The sequence below is a fragment of the Eleutherodactylus coqui genome, chromosome 1 (assembly GCF_035609145.1).
Source record: "Eleutherodactylus coqui strain aEleCoq1 chromosome 1, aEleCoq1.hap1, whole genome shotgun sequence".
Lineage (NCBI taxonomy): Eukaryota > Metazoa > Chordata > Amphibia > Anura > Eleutherodactylidae > Eleutherodactylus > Eleutherodactylus coqui.
The window spans coordinates 14964325-14989260 of NC_089837.1; the positions used below are offsets into that span (position 1 = coordinate 14964325).

At 47.2% G+C, this 24936-nt stretch overlaps 1 protein-coding gene across 1 annotated transcript in view; it reads right to left on the reverse strand.

The window, feature by feature from the left end:
- LOC136571728 (vomeronasal type-2 receptor 26-like) overlaps nucleotides 1-24936 on the reverse strand; it is an 85246-nt gene that overhangs the window by 18521 nt on the left and 41789 nt on the right. The window contains exon 3 of the mRNA XM_066572609.1: nucleotides 10295-10519. Within this exon, the coding sequence (XP_066428706.1) occupies nucleotides 10295-10519 (225 nt within the window). The remainder of the gene's footprint in view (nucleotides 1-10294; nucleotides 10520-24936) is intronic.

Genomic DNA, 24936 nt, shown 5'->3' on the forward strand with positions numbered 1-24936 from the left:
TCTGTGGCAGTTAATAACAGTGCAACACTGCAGTTCCGTGACACACTCCAGGGACAGAATTGTGTAGGCAGGGCCAGAAGACATATATTATAGATTGAATATACGCAGTGGTCCTTTTCAAAAAAATATTGGAAAAAAATCTATTTGGCCTGCCTGTCACTGTGCTTAGTGTTCTGGGTCCGTGTCTGCTGGGGGTAGTAGTTCTCCAAAATCATACGCAGCCAGCTAAGTGTTACAGCAGGCTTGCGCCAAATTAGTTCCTGGCGTTCCATAAGCGAACTCAGCCTCCAACCACAGGCCAATAAGCGGCACATTTAATTACAGCATTGTGTTTCTGCATTCCTGGTAATACAGCATGCTGAGGGGTAGGGGTAGGCCTAGAGGACGTGGGCGCGGCCGAGGACGCGGAGGCCCTAGTCCGGGTGTGGGCACAGGCAGAGCTCCTGATCCAGGTGTATCGCAGCCGACTGCTGCGGGATTAGGAGAGAGGCACGTTTCTGGCGTCCCCACATTCATAGCACATTTAATGGGTCCACGCGGTAGACCTTTATTAGAAAATGAGCAGTGTGAGCAGGTCCTGTCGTGGATGGCAGAAAGTGCTTCCAGCAACCTATCGTCCACCCAGAGTTCTGCGCCGTCCACTGCTGCAACTCAGAATCCTCTGGCTGCTGCTCCTCCTTCCTCCCAGCCTCCTCACTCCATGAAAATGAGACATTCTGAGGAGCGGGCAGACTCCCAGGGACTGTTCTCGGGCCCCTGCTCAGATTGGGCAGCAGTGGTTCCTCTCCCACCAGAGGAGTTTATCGTGACTGATGCCCAACCATTGCAAAGTTCCCGGGGTCCGGGGGATGAGGCTGGGGACTACCGGCAACTGTCTCAAGATCTTTCAGTGGGTGAGGAGGCCGATGATGATGAGACACAGTTGTCTAGCAGTGAGGTAGTAGTAAGGGCATTAAGTCCGAGGGAGGAGCGCACCGAGGATTCTGAGGAAGAGCAGCAGGACAATGAGGTGACTGACCCCACCTGGTTTGCTATGCCTACTGAGGACACGTCTTCAGAGGGGGAGGCAAGGGCAGCAGCAGGGCAGGTTGCAAGAGGCAGTGCGGTGTCCAGGGGTAGAGGCAGGGCCAGACTGAATAATCCACCAATTGTTTCCCAAAGCGCCCCCTCGCGCCATGCCACCCTGCAGAGGCCGAGGTGCTCAAAGGTCTGGCAGTTTTTCACTGAGAGTGCAGACGACCGACGAACAGTGGTGTGCAACCTTTGTCGCGCCAAGATCAGCCGGGGAGCCACCACCACCAGCCTCACCACCACCAGCATGGTGGGACGAAGGCCGTTCACCGCCTCCGGTTTGCACCACTGCCTCTCCCCCTGTGCCCCAACCTGCCACTGAGATCCAAGCCCGCTCTGAGGACACAGGCACTACCGTCTCCTGGCCTGCACCCACACCCTCACCTCTGCTGTCCTCGGCCCCATCCACCAATGTCTCTCAGCGCACCGTCCAGCCGTCGCTAGCGCAAGTGTTTGAGCGCAAGCGCAAGTACGCCGCCACGCACCCGCACGCTCAAGCGTTAAACGTGCACGTAGCCAAATTTATCAGCCTGGAGATGCTGCCGTATAGGGTTGTGGAAACGGAGTCCTTCAAAAGTATGATGGTGGCGGCGGCCCCGCGCTACTCAGTTCCCAGTCGCCACTACTTTTCCCGATGTGCCGTCCCAGCCCTGCATGACCACGTCTCCCGAAACATTGTACGCGCCCTCACCAACGCGGTTACTGCCAAGGTCCACTTAACAACGGACACGTGGACAAGCACAGGCGGGCAGGGCCACTATATCTCCCTGATGGCACATTGGGTGAATTTAGTGGAGGCTGGGACAGAGTCAGAGCCTGGGACCGCTCACGTCCTACCCACCCCCAGAATTGCGGGCCACAGCTCGGTGGTGGTATCTGCGGCGGTGTATGCTTCCTCCACTAAACCACCCTCCTCCTCCTCCTCCAACGCAACCTCTGTCTCACAATCAAGATGTGTCAGCAGCAGCACGTCGCCAGCAGTCGGTGTCGCGCGTCGTGCAGCACAGCAGTGAGCAAGCGTCAGCAGGCCGTGCTGAAACTACTCAGCTTAGGAGATAAGAGGCACACGGCCCACGAACTGCTGCAGGGTCTGACAGAGCCGACCGACCGCTGGCTTGCGCTGCTGAGCCTCCAACCGGGCATGGTCGTGTGTGACAACGGCCGTAACCTGGTGGCGGCTCTGCAGCTCGGCAGCCTCACGCACGTGCCATGCCTGGCCCACGTCTTTAATTTGGTGGTTCAGCGCTTTCTGAAAAGCTACCCACGCTTGTCAGACCTGCTCGGAAAGGTGCGCCGGCTCTGCGCACATTTCCGCAAGTCCCACACGGACGCTGCCACCCTGCGCACCCTGCAACATCGGTTTAATCTGCCCGTGCACCGACTGCTGTGCGACGTGCCCACACGGTGGAACTCTACGCTCCACATGTTGGCCAGGCTCTATGAGCAGCGTAGAGCTATAGTGGAATACCAACTCCAACATGGGCGGCGCAGCCTCCTCAATTATTTTCAGAAGAGTGGGCCTGGTTGGCAGACATCTGCCAGGTCCTTGGAAAGTTTGAGGAGTCGACCCAGGTGGTGAGCGGCGATGCTGCAATCATTATCGTCACCATTCCTCTGCTATGCCTCTTGAGAAGTTCCCTGCAAAGCATAAAGGCAGACGCTTTGCACTCGGAAACAGAGCCGGGAGAAGACAGTATGTCGCTGGATAGTCAGAGCACCCTCCTGTCTATATCTCAGCGCAGTGAGGAGGAGGAGGAGAGGAGGAAGATGAGGAGGAGGGGGAAGAGACAGCTTGGCCCACTGGTGAGGGTACACATGCTGATGGCCTGTCATCCTTTCAGCGTGTATGGCCTGAGGAGGAGGAGGAGGAGGAGGATCCTGAAAGTGATCTTCCTAGTGAGGACAGCCATGTGTTGCGTACAGGTACCCTGGCACACATGGCTGACTTCATGTTAGGATGCCTTTCTCGTGACCCTCGCATTACACGCATTCTGGCCACTACGGATTACTGGGTGTACACACTGCTCGACCCACGGTACAAGGAGAGCCTTTCCACTCTCATACCCGAAGAGGAAAGGGTTCGAGAGTGTTGCTATACCACAGGACCCTGGCGGACAAACTGATGGTAAAATTCCCATACGACAGCGCTAGTGGCCGAAGGCGCAGTTCCGAGGGCCAGGTAGCAGGGGAGGCGCGGAGATCAGGCAGCATGTACAGCACAGGCAGGCCAACACTCTTTAAGGCCCTTGACTGCTTTATGGCTCCCCAGCAAGACTGTGTCACCGCTCCCCAGTCACGGCTGAGTCGGCGGGAGCACTGTAAAAGGATGGTGAGGGAGTACATAGCCGATCGCACGACCGTCCTCGGTGACGCCTCTGCCCCCTACAACTACTGGGTGTCGAAGCTGGACACGTGGCCTGAACTCGCGCTGTATGCCCTGGAGGTGCTTGCTTGTCCTGCGGCTAGCGTCTTGTCAGAGAGGCTGTTTAGTGCGGCTGGGGGAATCATCACAGATAAGCGTACCCGCCTGTCAACCGACAGTGCCGACAGGCTAACACTCATCAAGATGAACAAAGCCTGGATTTCCCCAGACTTCTCTTCTCCACCAGCGGACAGCAGCGATACCTAAGCAATACGTAGGCTGCACCCGCGGATGGAAGCATCGTTCTGTATCCCCATCAAAAACGGGGACCTTTTCGCTTCATCAATCTGTGTATAATATTCCTCCTCCTCCTCCTGCTCCTCCTCCTGAAACCTCACATAATCACGCCGAACGGGCAATTTTTCTTAGGCCCACAAGGCTCAGTCATATAATTTTTGTAAACAATTTTTATATGTTTCAATGCTCATTAAAGCGTTGAAACTTTCACCTCAACCAATTTTTATTTTAACTGGGCTGCCTCCTGGCCTAGTTACCAATTAAGCCACATTAACCAAAGCGATTAATGGCTTTCACCTGCCCTCTTGGTTGGGCATGGGCAATTTTTGTGAGGTACATTAGTACTGTTGATACACCAATTTTTGGGGGCCCTCGCCTACAGTGTAATCGAATTAATTTTTAGCCCACCTCCATTACGTCTGACGTTACCTCAGCTGTGATGGGCAATGCAATGGGATATTTTTATGTACCGCCGGTGGGTTCCAGGGAGCCACCCATGCTGTGGGTCCACAGGGAGTTGTAAATGCATCTGTGTCCACTTCTAAAGAACCCCAGTCTGACTGGGGCATGCAGTGTGGGCCGAAGCCCACCTGCATTAAACATGACATTATTACCTCAGCTGTGATGGGCAATGCAATGGGATATATTTATGTACCGCCGGTGGCTTCCTGGCACCCACCCATGCTGTGGGTCCACAGGGAGTTGTAACTACATGTGTCCACTTCTAAAGAACCCCAGTCTGACTGGGGCATGCAGTGTGGGCCGAAGCCCACCTGCATTTCATCTGACGTTAGCTCTGCTGTCCAGGGCACTGCAATGGGATACATTTATGTACAGCGGGTGGGTTCCAGGGAGCCACCCATGCTGTGGGTGCACACGGAAATCCCATTGCGGAGTTGGGGATTCCCAGTTGTACCTGCCTGTGACTATTTATAAAAAACCGCGGTCTGACTGGGGCATGCAGACACCTTGACAGAATGAATAGTGTGTGGCACATAGGTTCCCCATTGCTATGCCCACGTGTGCAGCTCCTGATGGTGGTGGCACAGGATTATATTTCTCATTGCTTCTGTACAGCATTGTGGGCTATCGCCCCGCCCCTTTTAAAGAGGGTCGCTGCCTAGCCGTGCCAACCCTATGCAGTGTGTGCCTGCGGTTCCTCTAGCAGACGCACTTATAAATAGACATGAGGGTGGCGTGGCATGAGGGCAGCTGAAGGCTGCGCAGGGACAATTTGGTGTGCGCTGTGGACACTGGGTCGTGCAGGGGGGGTTGGGAAGCATGTAACCCAGGAGAAGTGGCAGCGGAGTGTCATGCAGGCAGTGATTGTGCTTTGTTGGAGGTAGTGTGGTGCTTAGCTAAGGTATCCATTGCTAATGAGGGTTTTTCAGAAGTAAAAGTTGTTGGGGGGGGCCACTCTTGCCGCTATTGTGGCTTAATAGTGGGACCTGTGAACTTGAGATGCAGCCCAACATGTAGCCCCTCGCCTGCCCTATCCGTTGCTGTGTCGTTCCCATCACTTTCTTGAATTGCCCCGATTTTCACAAATGAAAACCTTAGCGAGCATCGGCGATATACAAAAATGCTCGGGTCGCCCATTGACTTCAATGGGGTTCGTTACTCGAAACGAACCCTCGAGCATCGCGAAAAGTTCGTCTCGAGTAACGAGCACCCGAGCATTTTGGTGCTCGCTCATCTCTAATAATTTCCTGTGCCTCCTGCATATGCTTTACTCCTTGATGCCAATCCAAGAAGGTAATGTGTAGCATAGTGTCTTCTGCTTGGCTTGACCCAGGGTTCAACACTGCTGTTTGTACAAGGCTACATGGTATGTGCCTGTCACAATCCAGCCCAATTAGTTAACGTACCTTCTCGCTGTTACTTCAACACCTGACTATCTGTTTCAGTGACTGAAGACTGACTACATACAGCTACCAAAGATAGTTCCTTTGGAGTTGTTGTTGGTTTGCGTAGACCTTCTCTCACGTGGCTTATAAAATAAATAAAAATGCCAACGTCAAAACTTTGGCTAAAAGATTGGCAAATGAAGTAATTTCTATTTATATGGTGTACCAGATGTCATAGAAAATAATATAGGTACACATTTCATTAGCTCTCTACCTGGTCAGACCTATGGCTAATCGTAAGACTGAGTTGAGCCCCTATGAAGTTGTCTTTGGTAGGGACACCCGTAACAGGCCTATACTTTCTTCAGCCCCAGCATGAGGACCTCCCTTCCCATGCAAGTGCCTTATATCAGAAGTTAACTGTCCTTTATAAATCTGTATTTTCCTTGATTCCAGATTCAAACTCAAAAGAGGAATCACATAGTTTTGCTTTCATGTGACTCGAATATCCTAAAAAAAGACGTCAGAAAAAAGTTTGGAACTGAGACTTGATTGTCCATACCAGATACAGTTGACAACTGCCACTCAGGTTAAATTGGAAGGAAAAGACAATTGGATCCACGCCAACCACTTTATGCCAGTCTCCATCCAAAAAACAGAATCAACTACCCACTAGAACGATGCATATCCTTTTAGTTATGGTCATACTATTATTTGTTTGGGCCTTGAATAATATGTTGGAAAATAATTGGGACAATAAGTTTGTTAAATATCATGAAGTGCTTACTGCAGCGTTTGGTGACGTAGAAAAATTGTTGGATATGTACTCATGCTCCTATAGCATCATCTTCAATGTCCTAGGTAGCAATTGTGTTTTCCAATTACACCCTGGGCCAGAGCATAGGATGTCCTGCTCCTTGATGACAAGTTGCCTGCAGTCTTCGATAACATGGTAGTAATAATGCCACTTTTCTGTTACCGCATGATGATCTGTCATAAATGGTAAGCCCTGAAGACGCACTTTTCAAGAGAGCTGCAGATAATTGGCTGAGGCCAAATGTTCAGCCTTGGGTAGTGTCTATGGCCATGGTCAACAAGATGGTTTATTTGCCCATTCATACCACAAATGGAGGATAAGTTGGTTAAAGCTATAGACTATCTAGATGATCAAACTTTCACAGTAATTAGGCTGGTTAATCAAACTAATGCAATTTAAGATTAAAGGGGTTGCCCCGCCCCCAAAGTGATTTTTTTCCATTAATGCCCTGTAGATTAAAAGCATCATACAATACAGCATTACACATTTTTAAAAAAACGATATTCTGCTCACCTTTTTACTCCTTATCTTCTCCTTGTAAAGCTGGCCTGAAGAATCATTCAAAGATGGCGCCACCCAGGTAGTTCCCATGATGCACTGCCCTCTCTCTCCCTCAGCATGCGCATTCCTGATGACGCCAGTCACATGACTGGAAGACCGGCGTCATTATGAGAGAAGCACTCTGTGATGAGGAGAGCGATATCAGGCTTTGAGTGATGGCCTGATATAGCTCTCTCACTCCATGCGAGTTCCCTGATCTCACTGCTTTCAATGGAGTTGACAGCCGCCTGGCCCCAGCAATGGGAGAGCAATGTGATCTCCTGTTAGAGCTGTGACAGCTGTAGCAGGAGAATCCTTCATCTCCCCAGCTGATGTCCCAGTGAGATGAAGGAATCTCTTACAACAGCTGTCAACGCAGTAGCAGGAGATCATGATCTTTATCTTTACTTTCAATGGCAGAGCATCACGATCTCCTGCTAGAGCTGTGACAGACATAGCAGGAGATTCCTCCATCTCTGCAGCATGCACCCTCATTACTGGATACTGGGACAATGATGTGACAGTGATCTCCCAGTGTCCAGTGATGAGGGGACATGCTGGGGAGATGGAGGGATTTCCTGCTACTGCTGTGACAGCAGTAGCAGGAGACCGCAATGCTCTGCCATTGAAAGTAATTAAAAGTGAAAGTAACACCACATGCTCTCACACAGTGCCCCCTATGGTGCACCTACACAGTGCCACTTAGTGCCCCCACACTTAGTGCCACACATAACATAGTGTCCCCGCATGGTGCTCCCACAGTGCCGCCAAATAACATAGTGCTCCATACGGTGCCCCACATGGTGCTCCCATAGTGCTTCCACAAGCTGCTCCCACATAGTTCCCCCACATAACATGGTGCTCCCACATGCTGCCCCCACAGTGCGCCCCCACATAACATAGTGCCCACACAGTGCCTCCACAGTTCCCCCACATAGTGCCCACACACACTGCCCCCACAGTGCACCCACATAGTGGTACCACAGTGCGCCCCTACATAACATAGTGCTCCCACATAATATAGTGCCCTCACAATAGTAGCCACAACAATAATAGTGCTCCCACAATAGTTGCCCCAGCAGCATCAGTGCCCCAACAATTATAGCCACAGCAGTAATAGTGCCCACGAAAAAAGAAGACACAGCAGTAATAGTGCCCCCACAATAGTAGCCCCAGCAGCATCAGTAACCCAACAATTAGCCACAGCAGAAACAGTGCCCCAACAAATATAGGCACAGCAATAATGGTGACACCACAATAGTAGCCACAGCAGTGATAGTACCCCCACAATAGTGGACACAGCAGTAATAGTGCCCCCACAATAGTAGCCCCACCAGCATCAGTGCCCCAACCATTATAGCCACAGCAGTAATAGTGCCCCACAATAGTAGCCACAGCAGCAATAGCACCTCCACAAAAATATAGCCACTGCAGCATTATTGCCCCCACAATTATAGCCACAGCAGCATTAGTGCCCCCATAGTTATAGCCACAGCAGAAATCATGCCCCAACAATTATAGCCACAGCAGGAATAGTGCCCCAACAATAGTCGCCCTTTGCAGTGATAGTGCCCCAACAATTATAGCCACAGCAGAAATAGTCACCCCCAGTAATTGCCCCTGCAGTGATAGTAACCCTCAGTAATTGCCCCAGCAGTGATAGAGACGCCTAGTAATTGCCCCAGCAGTGATAAATATTGGGGGTCACTATTACTCCTGGAGCAATTATTGGGAGTCGCTATCACTGCTGGGGCAATTATTAAGGGTCACTGTCACTGCTGGTACAGTTACCCTTAACAATTGCACAAGCAGAAATAGTGACCCCCAATAGTTGCCCTAGCAGTAGCAGTGACCCCCAATAATTGGCCCAGGAGTAATAGTGACCCCCAATAATAGTACCAGCAGTACTAGTAACTCTAATATTTTCCCCAACAGTTGCCCAATGCAGCAAATACACTGAAAGCACCACCTGCCCCCACATTGCTGGGGACTAGCAATAACTAATAGCTAGGTATAGCTTGTAGTATGGCAAGAGCCCCCAGAGCTACCTCACAGGCTCTTCACTTATTACTGTTGGATGTACAAGGTACTGAAAAAGCTGCTCTACAGAACAGAGCTACACTTGATGGTATTCAATCATGGATGTGAAAAATTTGAAGATATGTGATGATTCAGAATCTATTCATAACAATATGCAACATAGTATTTAGAAAGTTAGTACAGACACTCAGGCCGGACCAGGAATGGTTTGATTTGTTTTCTGATTCCTGGTTCATTACATCTTGCCTTTGTCTACTTTTTTGTATATTTTCTTGTGTAGTTGTCTACTCCTGTGGTGTTGAATTCAGTGTATACCTAATGCACTGGATTATGTAATAACTGGTTCACGGGTCAACGATTACACAGATTTGCAACTCATGTTATTAAAGAAATCCAACCCAGACATAACTAAATGGTTGCACCATGTTTCCTTGTGAGATATATATATATATATATATATATATATATATATATATATATATATATATATATATATATATATATATATATTTTCTGGGATGAAAATGGAGATCATGCCAAATTTGGGGGCTATGAAACATGAGGCAACTGTTGCAAAAAGAGGGGAAATGTGAGAGCAATAAATATGTATCCATTTTATATCTTCTGTTTGTTATATCATAAACCTTGTGATTTTCCATTAAGTAAGAGCATTTCAAAAACAATATCTTAGTCTTGCTGAAGTGGTATAGGAAATCCAGAATGGAGACCTTGACGTTATCAGCACCAGTCTCCCAAGAATATGTTCTCTTTTATTTTACCCTATCAATTGAGATGTGCGCTAATAAAGACAGACCCCTTCCAATCAAATTCAGAATTGTATTTGATTTGTCAGCAATGTCAGCTCGACAATTAACATTAATTTGGCCCCCTGAAAACACACCCACTAGGAAACATTTCAATAATAGGGCCACAGGTCTTATGTAACAGATTCATGTGCATTGTTATGTTTCGGTAGCGGACATACAAAAGTATTCCAAAGCATTTTCATACATTTTTAAGATAAAAACACAAATCAGATCAAACAAAGGACATTTTGTTGGACAAAACGATAAATAAAGTTTAATAAAATTAACAAAATTTCCCTTTTGGATTATTTAAAAAAAATTAAACCTGCAGATCCTGCACTATATGAGGGTAATTATGTTGTAAATCTTATATTGTGATCTTCCTAATGTGTCTTAATAAAATAGCTGCTCATGAATATTCATTAGGGGTTATGTCCCAGGCTTCTCTGCTTACAATAGATAACAGCAATTTTCTCTAAGTGTTGACAGCTGAAACAGGAAAACCTGTTATTACCTGGAGAAGTTGTGAATTCCAAAGGATTAAACTGTCATTAATGGTGAACTGACGATGACCATTGTCTTCATGGAAGTGTCCGACTAGATGTTTCTCCACAGTACCGTTAGAATGTACATTATAATTTACCAGATCAAATCCTACAGGACCATTTCCTTTATCATCCAGGTAAATCAATTCTCCCCCAAGAGTCATAATATTAATTCCCTTCATATAACGATTGAGCTACAAAGAATAAATGAGATGAAGGGCCGGTTTACAATTTAGAAGGAAACAAAATCTAGAAACTAAATGTGATCAAAATCCACATTTATCATCATGCAAGATGTGAAATATACAGACAGAGAAAACTACATAAAGGACCTTAGGACTTCTTGTTAATCTCCATGATAACATTAAATCTTTGACTCTAAGTTGAAGAGTATTTCTGATTATAAACAACTTTTTATAAGACCTCCTGCACAGGGGTGGAAATTCTGCGGCGTAGCAAATAAGTGTGTATGTGTGACGCAGTGTGTTAAGGCAGCAGAAATGCAGTCTCAAGCTATCGCTCATGAATTGATGGTTGTGGACTATCGTATTTTAATATATATATGTATATATATATATATATATATATATATGATGCGGTCCAAACTAAAATTTCCCTTACAATTGGTAAATGTACCCACAACAATGTATTCGGTATTGATAGTCCCAATTCCTAATATAGTATTGGAATTGATATATTAAAATGTATTGTATTCCAGTTACCAAATGGTAAGTATCAAATTAGAATCATATTTCATGTAAATGCTAGATTTACACAATTCAATGTATAGTAAAGAGATATGAGGAAATTAGTTATCGCAAGATTTATTGTGAGAGAGTTATTGTGACTGTATTTCATGTTGAGGCTCATTGTGCTTCAGATACCTTGGAGAGACTCTTTAACACAATAGCTGATGAACACTGAAAGATATCAGCTGCTGACACTGAGGAATCCCATACAGATGACAAATTTGGGGAGTAGGCCCATTGAGCTCAACAAAAATATGGACATTTCAGAGAAAAAGCCATCTTTCAGTGGGTACAATCCCGAGCAGTGACCATCAGGTTAGATCTGCAAAAATAAGTAATCTTAAAATGTCCAGTTTGCCAACATTCACAGCAAAGACCTGTACCATACGTAGTACAGGATCAAATAGCAAGAGGTTAATGACTTGGTCTTGGTCAAATTTGGCAAGCGGATTACATTGGACCCTTACCACAAGATGGTGGTTGTGTAAATTATAGAATTGGAAGGGTCCTCCAGGGTCATCTGCTCAAATCCCCTGCTCATTGCAGGATTCACTAAATCATCCCAGATAGACATTTGTCCAGCTTTTGTTTGAACACTTCCATTGAAGGAGAACTCACCACCGTCCATGGCAACCTGGTCCACTTAATAATCACATTAACTGTCAGAAATTTTTTTTCCAATATCTAATGTGTGTCTCTTCCCTTTCAGTTTCATCCCATTGCTTCTAGTCTTTCCTTTTGCAAATGAGGATAGGGCTGATCCCCCTGCACTGTGACAGCCTTCAGATATTTGTACACAGCTGTTAAGTCTCCTCTCAGCCTTCTTTTTTGCAAGTTAAACATTCCCATTCCTCATAGGACATGATTGGCATACTGCTAGCCATCTTGGTAACTCTTCTCTGAACTTGCTTCCGTTTATCGGTGTCTATTTTAAAGTGGGGTGCCCAGAACTGGACACAGTATTCCAGATGAGGTCTGACTAAGGAAGAGTAGAGGGGAATAATTACCTCACGTGATCTAGTCTCTATGCTTCTCTTAATACATTCCAGAATTGTGTTTGCCTTTTTGGATACTGCATCACATTGTTGACTCTTGTTCAGTCTATGATCTATTAGTATACCAAAGTCTTTTTCACACATGCTGCTTAGCTTATTTTCTCCCATTCTGTATGTGCTCTTTTCTTTTTTCTTGCCCAGATGTAGGACTTTGCATTTTCCCTTTTTAAATACCATTCTGTAAGTCATCACTGAATGTTCAAGCTTTTCTAGATCTTTTTTTTTAATCCTTTCTCTCCTCTTTAGTGTTAGCTTTTCCTCCTAACTTTGTATTGTCAGAAAATTTGATTGTGTCGTCAGCAAGTTTTCCCCCAATTCCATCCTACAGATCATTTATAAAAATGTTTAGCAACACTGGGCCTAGGACAAAACCTTTTGGTATCCCACTTGAATATGTATCCACAGCCATGCAAGCATGGTTGTGGATACGTATATACATATTCTGAGTACATGTTGGCACATTCATGTAAAAGGGCAAATGTGAACAGTACATGAAAAACTTTGGAAAATATAATTTTATATTATGCAGTTTCCTTACAAATTCAAAATGTTAATGGGTCACAGTTGAAGAATCACAAGGTTAGTAGCTTCTGTGCCGAGAACAATTTGAGTGGATCTTTCAGATTCCATTTTATACACAGGCTGCTGGTTTAGTTGAGTGAATGAATGTATCATTGAAAGGACATCTTATTGGGCGTGGCCTGACTGAAAAGGAAGATGGACATCTCGGGCGGAGCTCCATCTCTATCCAGCCTAAAAAGCAAACAAACCATCTAACCAGCAGCAAATTTCCAATCACAAATTACCTCCTAAGCCTCTGGACACCATGCCAAAAAGAAAGGTGTTCAAACTGCCACCCTCAGAGGGTCTCGGACTTCTTCACGATGCGACCTGAAGACCGGGAGCGGTCCACACTCCCTAAGAAGCCGCCTTCCCCCACTATCTCAGCATCGGACACAGAGCCAGGGAGAACGCCTGTCACAGCAGCTGCAGTGATCGGAGCTCCGGACGCCGACAGCTCTCACAAACAGCCAACAGAGCAGGGGAGCCTGCAGAGAGGACTGGTAAGCTAGGGGATGGGGGGGACTGATAAAAAGTGGAGCTCACTTAACATGGTGTCTAGGCACTCTCCGACCCCCCCAGCCCCAACAACACAACAGGGAACCCAGATAAATGGCTCAAATAAAAACACTAAAAGAGAAATAAAAGCCATGCAAAGTTCCATAATGAGGAAGGAGTAGAAAACATGCCCAGAAATACATTATCTGCAACTGAGCCTATGAGAACCTCACAGATGCACAAAATGGCTGCTCATCCATTTTCTACTATCTCGCCTCAGTCTCAGTCATCTTCAAACAGCCCAGAAAAACAAAAACCGAGACTGTCCACACCACACTCCTCATAATTAAGTTCTGAAGAAGAGAAAGACCTTATTGTAAACGTCCCCACATCCAATATTCCTGCTTCAGAGGACTTTATAAAAAACATGATTATAGCGTTAAGAGATACGCTACAAAATGATATGAAACAGCTGTCTTCCTCATTCCACCAATCCCTCTTAGAACTGGGAGATTGTACGGAACATGTTGAAAGCAAAATGGCGGAGTTTACAACCTCGCACAATAACCTAATAGATGCGCACTATGCGTTGGAGGAAGAAGTATTATCCATCAAGCTTAAACTAGCAGATTTGGAGGATAGGAATAGGAGGAATAATATTAAACTTAGAGGTGTTCCTGAAAATATTGAACAATCTGAGCTAAAAGATTATCTCTCCAGACTTATAGAGACTCTTCTACCAAACACTTCTGAAAATGACCGTATAATAACCAAAATTTATATCGGCAGCATCTCCCCGCGATGTATTAGCGAGAGTGCATTTTTTCCATATTAAGGAGGCTCTCATGTATCTCATCTCATTGAAACTAGATCTTGGAACCCCAAATAATAACCTCAACCTAAAAATATGGCGAAACAATGTAAACTTACTCAAATGCCTAAAAAAAGAAAAATAATTGGTGACGCGATTGACGAGTACTTCATCTTAAACTAAAACGAGAAATAAAAAATTCTACGATCTGGAACGCCCATAAAGCAGTTATAAGAGGAATATTAATAAAAATCAGCAGCCAACACAAAAAAGAGAGGAAAAAACAGATCGAAGAACATCTAGACAAAATAAAAACAGCAGAGAAAGCAATACAAACCTCATCAGAAAAGAATATATATACAAATGACCTGATAACACTTAGATGAAATTTAGATCAACTCTTCTTGAAAACTTTGAGAAAGACTCTGTGTATTATAAGGCCAACGTTTATTCCAACATAGATAAACCCTCAAAATTAATGGCTAACCTCGCAAAGCCAAAAAGAGTTAAAACCAAAATCCCGTACTTGACCTACAGCAACAACCCCGCTCTCAAAATTTCCCACCACCAGAAAATAGCTGAATCATTGAAAGATTACTATTCTAAACTATACAATTTGAAAGAGGATCCTGACATCCCTCAGTCCAACTCCGCCATTATCGATACATTCTTAAATAAAATGTCTCTCCCCACACTGGGCACTAGGCCGCAGGAACTAGATAAACCTATATCCATCTCGGAAATTACTAAAACTATTAACCAATTAAAAAATTTTAAATGTCCTGGGCCAGATGGCTTCACAAACGAATATTATAAATTATTTGCTCCCCCTTAACTGTTCACCTAGAAAAAACACTTAACGATGCGATGTCAAATGGTTCCTTGCCATCAGAAATGCTACAAGCAACAATCACTATGATTCCTAAACCAGATAAATCCCCCACTGTCCCTTCTCATTGCAGACCAATCTTCCTATTAAATTTACATACAAAATATTCTAAAATTCTAGCTACAAAACTAGTAGAGGTCCTCCCGAAGATAATTCATAAAGACCAGGTGGGATTCACAAAAGGGAGACAAGCAGCGGATGGCACAAGAAGGGCTCTGAACCTGATCTCAAAGGTGGGGTCGAGTCGAGCGCCTTCTCTCCTCCTTGCCCTGGATATAGAGAAGGCGTTCGATAGACTTCATTGGGGGTTCGTCTTTGCAGCTCTCCAGAAATTTGGAATAAGTGGCACATTTCTACAGGCCATCAGTGCCTTGTACTCATCACCATCCGAAAGAGTGTTAGTGGGTGGAGCCTTGTCTTCACCATTCAAAATTACAAATTGCACTCGCCAGGGGTGCCCCCTCTCTCCCCTACTCTTTATCATGATAATGGAGCCTTTAGCAGAGTTAATAAGATTCTCCCCTGAAATTAGAGGAGTGCACCTGAGCGACAGACAACATAAAATAGGACTATTTGCCGATGACGTTATTTTATTCTTATCAGACCCCCTGAACTCCTTGAGAAAAACAATAGAGTGTATAGAGATGTTTAGCAAAGTCTCATACTATAAATTAAATGTAGACATGTTGCAAATATTAAACATCAATATAGACAAACAGTAAAAATTGGATATCCAGAGAGAATTCCCTTTCCAATGGCATTCTGAGATCCCGTACTTGGGCATAAAACTATGCTACCCCCTATCAAACATTGTACCATTAAACTTGGGCCCGCTCCATCTAAAATTTCAAAACCAGCTTGATCGCTTGTGGAAAATGGAACACTCCTGGTTAGGGAAAATTGTTCTTTACAACATGCTACTACTACCAAAAATATTATATCTGTTTCGCACATTAAGCTATCCAATCCAGTCAGTAACTATATCAAAATTTCAAACCCAACTCATGAGCTATATTTGGAGTAGAAAGAGACATAGAGTGGCTGCTCAGATTTTATATCAACATCGTAAACAGGGGGAATGGGAGTTCCTAACCTGCACTCTTACTATCAAGCGACAATCCTAAGCCAATTTATGACTTGGTTACGAGATTCAGATCTCCCGGCGTTGTGTCTTATAGAAAAACAAGCGAATAAAAAAGGTCCTTGAGATCTCTCCTGGAGGCGTGCATGATAGAAACTTTATACCTGATGTATCATCCTTTGATAGATATTCATGACATGTCTCCTCCTATGTTAGCAACACTGCAGGCCTGGAATACCTATGTCCACAAATTTAACAACATACCAAAAAATCTGAAACTTGAGCTCCCGATAGAGATCCTTACATTCTTTATTCAAAACCTGCGCATGGAGAGATGAAAGAGAAACGGGATCAAACTCGTTTCAAGCTGTATAGAGGGGGGAGATTCTCTCGTTTGGTGCCCTTTAGGAGCATTATGGACTGGAGACTGAAGATCTCTTTACATTCTATTAAATTCAATCCTTCTTAAAAAAAATCGGTTGTGGTCCTTGGACATCCTAGATGAGTTGGGGCCCCTCTTTACTGCTCGTGGCGGTTCCGTTGGGGCTAAAACAAGAGATTTCTATAATATCCTATTAGGGAATATGGGAATGTCTAAAAGAGCCCATTTGATAAACTGGGAAACAGACTTGAGGTGTAAAAAGACACAACCCCAATGGTTAAAAACTTTTGAGTGGGCTAATAAATCTACTCTCTCAACAAATATATTACAAACTCATTATAAATATTAACACGGTGGTACTACACTCCTATCAAACTAGTTATAAGCTTTCCTTCACAAAGCAGCGAATGCTGGAGAAAATGTGGCAAAGCCGGTACACTTTTCCATATCCTTTGGGAATGCCCGATAGTTAAAAATTTCTGGGAGGAGGTTTTCGCCCTCATTCCTAAAATCACGGGCGCCCAGGTGAAACTAAAGCCACAACTTGCTCTATTACTCCTGGACTGTGACCATATTCCCAGAAACCATCGCAAATAGATTAGTCATTACTAGAGATGAGCGAACGTACTCATCCGATCTTGATGCTCGCTCAATTATTAGGGTACTCGAGATGCTCGTTACGCGAGACCACGCGGTATTCGAGTCAATTTGATTTCCTTCCCTGCATGTTTTGCGCCATTTTCTGGCCAATAGACATGCAGGGAAGGCATTACAACTTCCTCCTGTGACGTGCCAGCCCTATCCCACCCCCCTGCAGTGAGTGGCTGGCGAGAACAAGTGACCGCCGAGTAATTAAGGCAGTCCTGCCCGCTGCTCGCCTCAGACACACGCTCGCAGAGATTAGGGAGGGTGCTGCTGGTGCTATAGGGAGAGTGTTAGACTACTGTTTGTATCTGCAATAACCCCAACGGTCCTTCTTAGGGCCACATCTGACTGTGTGCATTACTGTTGTGGCTGCTGGGAGCAGTTTTGCACCATTTTTTTTTTTTTTTCATCTTGGGCTCTGCAGACTATTGCGTTCTCAGTCTGCAGCCAATTATACAGAGTATAGGGGAAGTACTGGTGAGGCAGGGACAGTGCTACTGTAGAATCCTGTCAACAAGTACCCCAAAAAAGCTCTTGCTTAGGGCTACCTGTGACCGTGTGCATTACTGTTGTGGCTCCTGTGAGTTGTAGTGGCTCACTATTAGCCAGCTAGGCCTTTCTGCAGGCAAGCATATAATTTTTTTGGCCTACAGTGTGTGTTACAGTACTGCTGTCAGACTCCAAGTGCAGGCCAATAATTGCCTAATTTTTACACCGCTCTGTGCGTCCCGTCAACTTCCCGCAAACTGTACAGCCACAGCCGCTGATAAAGAGAAAGACATATACACGCTATCTTGGCTGCTGTTTTTTTTTTTTTTTTTAAATGGGGAAAAAATCCTCCTTAGGGCTACCTGTGACCGTGTGCATTACTGCTGTGGCGGCTGGGAGTTGTAGTGGCTCACTATTAGCCAGCTAGGCCTTTCTGCAGGCAAGCGTATAATCTTTTGGGCCTACAGTGTGCGTTACAATACCGCTGTCAGACTCCAAGTGCAGGCCAATAATTGTCTAATTTTTTGCAAAGCTCTGTGCGTCCTGTCAACTTCCCACAAATTGTGATAGAGGGAAAGACATATACACGCTATCTAGGCTGCTGTTTTGTTTTTTTTTTAAACTGAAAAAAAAATCCTCCTTAGGGCTACCTGTGACCGTGTGTATTACTGTTGTGGCGGCTGGGAGTTGTAGTGGCTCAATATTAGCCAGCTAGGCCTTTCTGCAGGCAAGCGTATAATTTTTTTGGCCTACAGTGTGCGTAACATAACCGCTGTCAGCCTCCAAGTGCAGGCCAATAATTGTCTAATATTTTACACCGCTCTGTGTCTGCTGTATTCGAAATACACCATGCTAAGGGGAAGGTAGGCCTAGAGGACGTGGCCGTGGACGCAGGCGAGGACGCGGAGGTCCAAGTGAGGGTGTGGGCACAGGCAGACTTCCTGGTCCAGGTGAATCGCAGCCGGCTGCTGCGGGATTTGAAGAGAGACAAGTTTCTGGGGTCCCCAGCTTCATATCACAATATATAGGTCCACGTGGTAGACTTTTATTACCAAATGAGCAGTGTGAGCAGGTCCTGTCGTGGATAGCAGAAAATGCATCCAGCAATGTATCGACTACCCAGTCTTCTACGCCGTCCACTGCTGCAACTCTGAATCCTCTCGCTGCTCCTCCTTCCTCCCAGCCTCCTCACTCCATGAAAATGACACATTCTGATGAGCAGACAAACTCCCAGGAACTGTTCTCGGGCCCCTGCCTTAATTGGGAAAAAATGGTTCCTCTCCCACCTGAGGAGTTTGTCGAGACCGATGTCCAACCTTTGGAAAGCTCCCAGGGTCCGAGTGATGAGGCTGGGTACTTACGGCAATTGTCTCAGGAGCTTTCAGTGGGTGAGGAGGTCAAAGATGATGAGACACAGTTGTCTATCTGTGAGGTAGTAGTAAGGGCAGTAAGTCTGAGGGAGGAGCACACAGAAGATTTGGAGGAAGAGCCACTGGACGATGAGGTGACTGACCCCACCTGGTTCGCTAAGCCAACTGAGGACCGGTCTACAAAGGGGGAGGTAAGTGCAGCAGCAGGACAGGTTGGAAGAGGCAGTGGGGTGGCCAGGGGTAGAGGCAGGGCCAGAGTGAAGACTCCCCCAACTGTTTCCCAAAGCACCCTCTTGCGCCAAGCCACCCTGTAGAGGCCTAGGTCTTCAAAGTTGTGGATGTTTTTCAGTGAGAGTGCAAACGACCGACGAACAGTGGTGTGCAACCTATGTCGCGCCAAGATCAGCCGGGAAGCCACCCCTACCAGCCTCACCACCAGCAGCATGCACAGGCATATGATGGCCAAGCACCCCACAAGGTGGGACGAAGTCTGTTCACCGCCTCCGGGTCGCACTACTGCCTCTCCCCCTGTGCCCCAACCTGCCACTCAGATCCAACCCGCCTCTCAGGACACAGGCACGAGCACCTCCCAGCCTGCACCCACACCCTCACCTCCGCTGTCCTCGGCCCCATCCAGCAATGTCTCACAGCGCAGCGCCCAGCTGTCGCTAGTGCAAGCATTGGAGCGCAAGCGCAAATACGCAGCCCGCAACCGCACACTCAAGCATTAAACGTGCACATTGCCAAATTGATCAGCCTGGAGATGCTGCCGTACAAGCTTGTGGAAATGGAGGCTTTCAAAAACATGATGGCGGTGGCGGTCCCACGCTACTTGGTCCCCAGTCACCACTATTTTTCCCGGTGTGCCGCCCCAGCCCTACACCAGCACATCTCCCACAACATCAATCGTGCCCTCACCAACGCGGTTACTGGGTAGGTCCACTTAACCACGGACACGTGGACAAGTACAGGCGGGCAGGGCCACTATATCTCCCTGGAGGCACATTGGGTGAATTTAGTGGAGGCTGGGACTGAGTCAGACCCTGGGACCGCACACGTCCTACCCACACCCAGAATAGCGGGTTCTACCTTGGTTCTGCTATCTGCGACGGTCTATGCCACCTCCTCTAAACCCTCCCCCTCCTCCTACGCAACATCTACGTCTCAATTAAGAAATGTGACAAGCGCGTCGCTAGCAGTCGGTGTGGTGCGGCAGCACAGCGGTGGGCAAGCGTTAGCAGGCCGTGCTGAAACCACTCAGCTTAGGTGACAAGAGGCACACGGCCCCCGAGCTGTTGCAGTGTCTGACTGAGCAGACCGACCTCTGGTTTTCGCCGCTGAGCCTGCAACCGGGCATGGTCGTGTGTGACAACGGCCGTAACCTGGTGGAGGCTCTGCAGCTCAGCAGCCTCACACACGTGCCATGCCTGGCCCGCATCTTTAATCTGGTGGTTCAGCGGTTTCTGAAAAACTACCCGCACTTGTCAGACCTGCTCGGCAAGGTGCGCCAGGTCAGCGCACATTTCTGCAAGTTCACCACAGACGCTGCCACCCTGAGGACCCTGCAACATCGGTTTAATCTACCAGAGCACCGGCTGCTGTGCGACGTGCCTACACGGTGGAATTCTGCGCTCCACATGTTGGCCGGGCTGTCTGAGCAGCGTAGAGCTATAGTGGAATACCAACTCCAACATGGGCGGCGTAGTGAGAGTCAGCCTCCTCCCAATTCTGAACCGAGGAGTGGGCCTGGATGGCAGACACCTGCCAGGTCCTCGGAAACTTTGAGGAGTCTACCCAGATGGTGAGCGGCGATGCTGCAATCAGGGTCACCATTCCTCTGCTATGCCTGCTGAGAAGCTCGCTGCAAAGCATAAAGCCTGAGGCTTTGCGGTCGGAACAGGAGACGGCGGAAGAAAGTATGTCGCTTGATAGTCAGAGCACCCTCATGTCTATATCTCAGCGCATTTTGGAGGAGGAACAGGAGGAGGAGGGGGACGAGACAGCTGGGCCAGCTGCAGACGGTACCCATGCTGCTTGCCTCACATCTGTTCAGCGTGTATGGCCTGTGCACTAGGAGGAGAAGGATCTGGCGCAAATGGCTGACTTCATGTTAGGCTACCTTCCTCGTGACCCTCGCGTTACACGTATTCTGGCCACTACGGATTACTGGGTGTACACCCTTCTTGACCCACGGTATAAGGAGAACCTTTCCACTCTCATTCCTGAAGAGGAAAGGGGTTCGAGGGTGATGCAATACCACATGGCCCTGGTGGACAAACTGATGGTAAACTTCCCATCTGAAAGCGCTAGCAGCAGAAGGAGCAGTTCCGAGGGCCAAGTAGCAGGGGAGGCCCAAAGATCAGGCAGCATGCTCAGTGCAGGCAGGGGAACACTCTCCAAGGCCTTTGCCAGCTTTATGGCTCCACAGCAAGACTGCGTCACCACTCCCCAGTCAAGGCTCAGTTGAAGGGAGCACTGTAAAAAGATGGTGAGGGAGTACATAGCCGATTGTACCACCGTCCTCCGTGATGCCTCAGCTCCATGCAACTATTGGGTGTCAAAGCTGGACACGTGGCACGAACTTGGGCTGTATGCCCTGGAGGTGCTTGCTTACCCTGCCGCTAGCGTCTTGTCAGAGAGGGTGTTTAGTGCAGCTGGGGGGATCATCACAGACAAGCGTACCCGCCTGTCAATTGCCAGTGCCGACATGCTTACAGTTATAAAGATGAACAAAGCCTGGATTTCCCCAGACTTCTCTTCTCCACCGGCAGAGAGCAGCGGAACCTAAAGGATCTTTTCGCTGCAACCGCAGATAAAAAGCACTCTTCTCTATCACTGGGAAAACAGGGCATTTATTTTTGTCAATCTGTCTCTGACATTAGTCCTCCTCCTGCTACTCCTCCTCCAGAAACATGTCATCTCGCTGAACGGCCAATTTTTCTGTGGCCCAAAAGGCTCATCTACATCTATCACTTTTTTTTAACAATTTTTCAAAGTTTCAAAAGTATTGAGACTGTAACATGAACCAATTTTTTCAACAGGGCTGCCTCCAGGCTCTGTTACAAATTAAAGGGGTTGTCCCGCGGCAGCAAGTGGGTCTATACACTTCTGTATGGCCATATTAATGCACTTTGTAATGTACATTGTGCATTAATTATGAGCCATACAGAAGTTATCAAAAGTTTTTCACTTACCTGCTCCGTTGCTAGCGTCCTCGTCTCCATGGTTGCCGTCTAATTTTCGCCGTCTAATGGCCAAATTAGACGCGCTTGCGCAGTCCGGGTCTTCTGCTTTTCTCAATGGGGCTCCGTGTAGCTCCGCCCCGTCACGTGCCGATTCCAGCCAATCAGGAGGCTGGAATCGGCAATGGACCGCACAGAAGCCCTGCGGTCCACCGAGGGAGAAGATGCCGCCGGCCATCTTCAGCAGGTAAGTAAGAAGTCACCGGAGCGCGGGGATTCAGGTAAGTGCTGTCCGGTGTTCTTTTTTAACCCCTGCATCGGGGTTGTCTCGCGCCGAACGGGGGGGGGGGGGTTGAAAAAAAAAACAAAAACGTTTCGGCGCGGGACAACCCCTTTAAGCAACTGTGAGCTATATCTTTAAAAAAAATGGTTATGGGTTTCACCTGCCCTCTCGGTTGATACATTTTTCAGAGGTACACTTGTTCTCTTGGTACACTAATTTTTGGGGCCCACGCCTTAACTCTTATCCAACGAATTTTTCCAACCTTGGCCTATACTATTACTACAGAAATTTTACTGGGGTCTGCCTGCCTGCCTGCCTATACTTCTGCTACAAGAAAGTTACATGGGTCTGCCTATACTGCTGCCACTGACATGTTACAGGGGTCTGCCTATACTGCTGCCACTTGAATTTTACAGGGCTCTGCCTATACTTCTGCAACGTAAAACTTACAGGGGTCTTCCTATACTGCTGCCACAAAGATGGTACTGGGTTCTGCCTATACTTCTGCCCCGTTAATTTTACTTGGGTTTGCCTATACTGCTGCCACAAGGATGTTACTGGGGTCTGCTAATACTGCTGCCACGTTAATGTTACAGGGGTCTGCCTATGCTTCTGCTATTTAAATGTTACAGGGGTCTGCTTATATTGCTGCTCCAAAAATGTTTCGGGGGTCTGCTTATACTGCTGCAACAGAAATGTTACTTGGGTCTGCCTATACTTCTACTACAGACATGTTACAGGGGTCTGCCTATGCTTCTGCTACTTAAATGTTACAGGGGTCTGCTTATACTGCTGCTACAAAAATGTTTCAGGGGTCTGCTTATACTGCTGCAACAGAAATGTTACTGGGGTCTGCCTATACTGCTGCTACATAACTGTTACTGGGGTCTGCCTATACTTTTGCCACATAAATGTTACAGGGGGTCTGCATATACTACTGCTGCACAAATGTTGCAGGCGTCTGGCAATACTGCAGCTACATAAATGTTACTGAGGTCTGCCTATACTTGTGCTAATGAAATGTTACTGGGGTCTCCCTAGACGTCTACAACATTTATGTTACTGAGGTCAGCTTATACCTCTGCTACAGGAATATTACAGGGGTCTGTGTATACTATGGGTGCACTAAGTCTTCTCATCGCGGTGTTCTACCTATCTGGCCCCCCAAAAAACCCAGACTGACTAGGGCATGGCGTGTGGGCCGTGGCCAACATGTATATCCTCTCACGCAACATCAGCTATCTGGGGCACTGCAATGGGATTTCTATATGTACCGTATGCATGTTCCTGCTAGCCACCCATGCTGTAGGTGCACTCAGACTTGCCATAGCGTAGTTTTACCTGCCTGGCACTTTTGAAAAAACACAGAATGTCTAGGGCATGGAGTGTGGGCCGAAGCCAACATGTATATCCTCTCACGCAACATCAGCTATCCGGGGCACTGCAATGGGATTTCTTAATGTACCGTCTGTATGTTCCTGCTAGCCACCCAAGCTGTGGGTGCACACAGACTTGCCATAGCGGAGTTGTACCTGTCTGTCCCCAAAACACTGACAGACTTGGGTAGGGTGCAGAGTGCAGATGGTTTACCTCTTGAATTGTCGATGAGGTATCCGACACCCAAACAGAATGAGTAGTGTGTAGACACATGGAGTCCCCATTGCTATGTCACTCGCAGCACCTTGGGCCACGCAAGGTTTTTGCTGGGACAAAGGCTGACCCAGGGCCTGCTCACATACTTCCCACACGAAGTATTGCTGCATTGTGGAGATGTGTAGAACTGCTGGGCTGGCAGCGGACTCCACTTTATGCCCATGTTTGCAGCTCCTGACGGAGGTGGCAAAGGTTTAGAATGAAGATGGAACGTCAATCTATAATTAATTCTCCACAGCATTGTGGGCCATCGCCCCCCCCCCCTTCGAAGAGGGTCACTGCCTGGCCCTGCCAACCCTCTGCAGTGTGTGCCTCCGGTTCCTCCACATGGCAGACGCACTTATAAATAGACATCAGGGTGGTGTGGCTATGAGGCCAGCATGTGGCATGAGGGCAGCTGAAGGCTGCGCAGGGGCAATTTTGTGTGCGCTGCGGACGCAGGGTCATGCGGGGGGGGGGGGGGGTTGGCAGCATGTAACCCAGGAGAAGAGGCAGCAGTGTGTCCCGCAGGCAGTGATTGTGCTTGGTTAGAGGTAGTGTGGTGCTTAGCTAAGGTGTGCCTTGCTAATGAGGGTTTGTCCGAAGTAAAAATTGTTGGGGGGGGGGGTCGCACTCTTGCCGCTATTGTTGCTTAATAGTGAGACCTGGGAACCTGAAATGCAGCCCTGCATGTTGCCCCTCGCCTGCCCTATCCGTTTCTGTGTCGTTTCCATCAGTTTCGTAGGTTTTGAAAATTTGCACAAATGAAAACCCTAGCGAGCATCGGCGATATACAAAAATGCTCGAGTCGCCCATTGACTTCAATGGGGTTTGTTACTCAAAACGAACCCTCGAGCATCGCAGAAAGCTCAACTCGAGCAAAGAGCACCCGAGCATTTTGGTGCTCGCTTATCTCTAGTCATTACTTAATGACAGCTAAATTAATAATCACTAGAAAGTGGAAAACAGAATCTCCTCCAAATG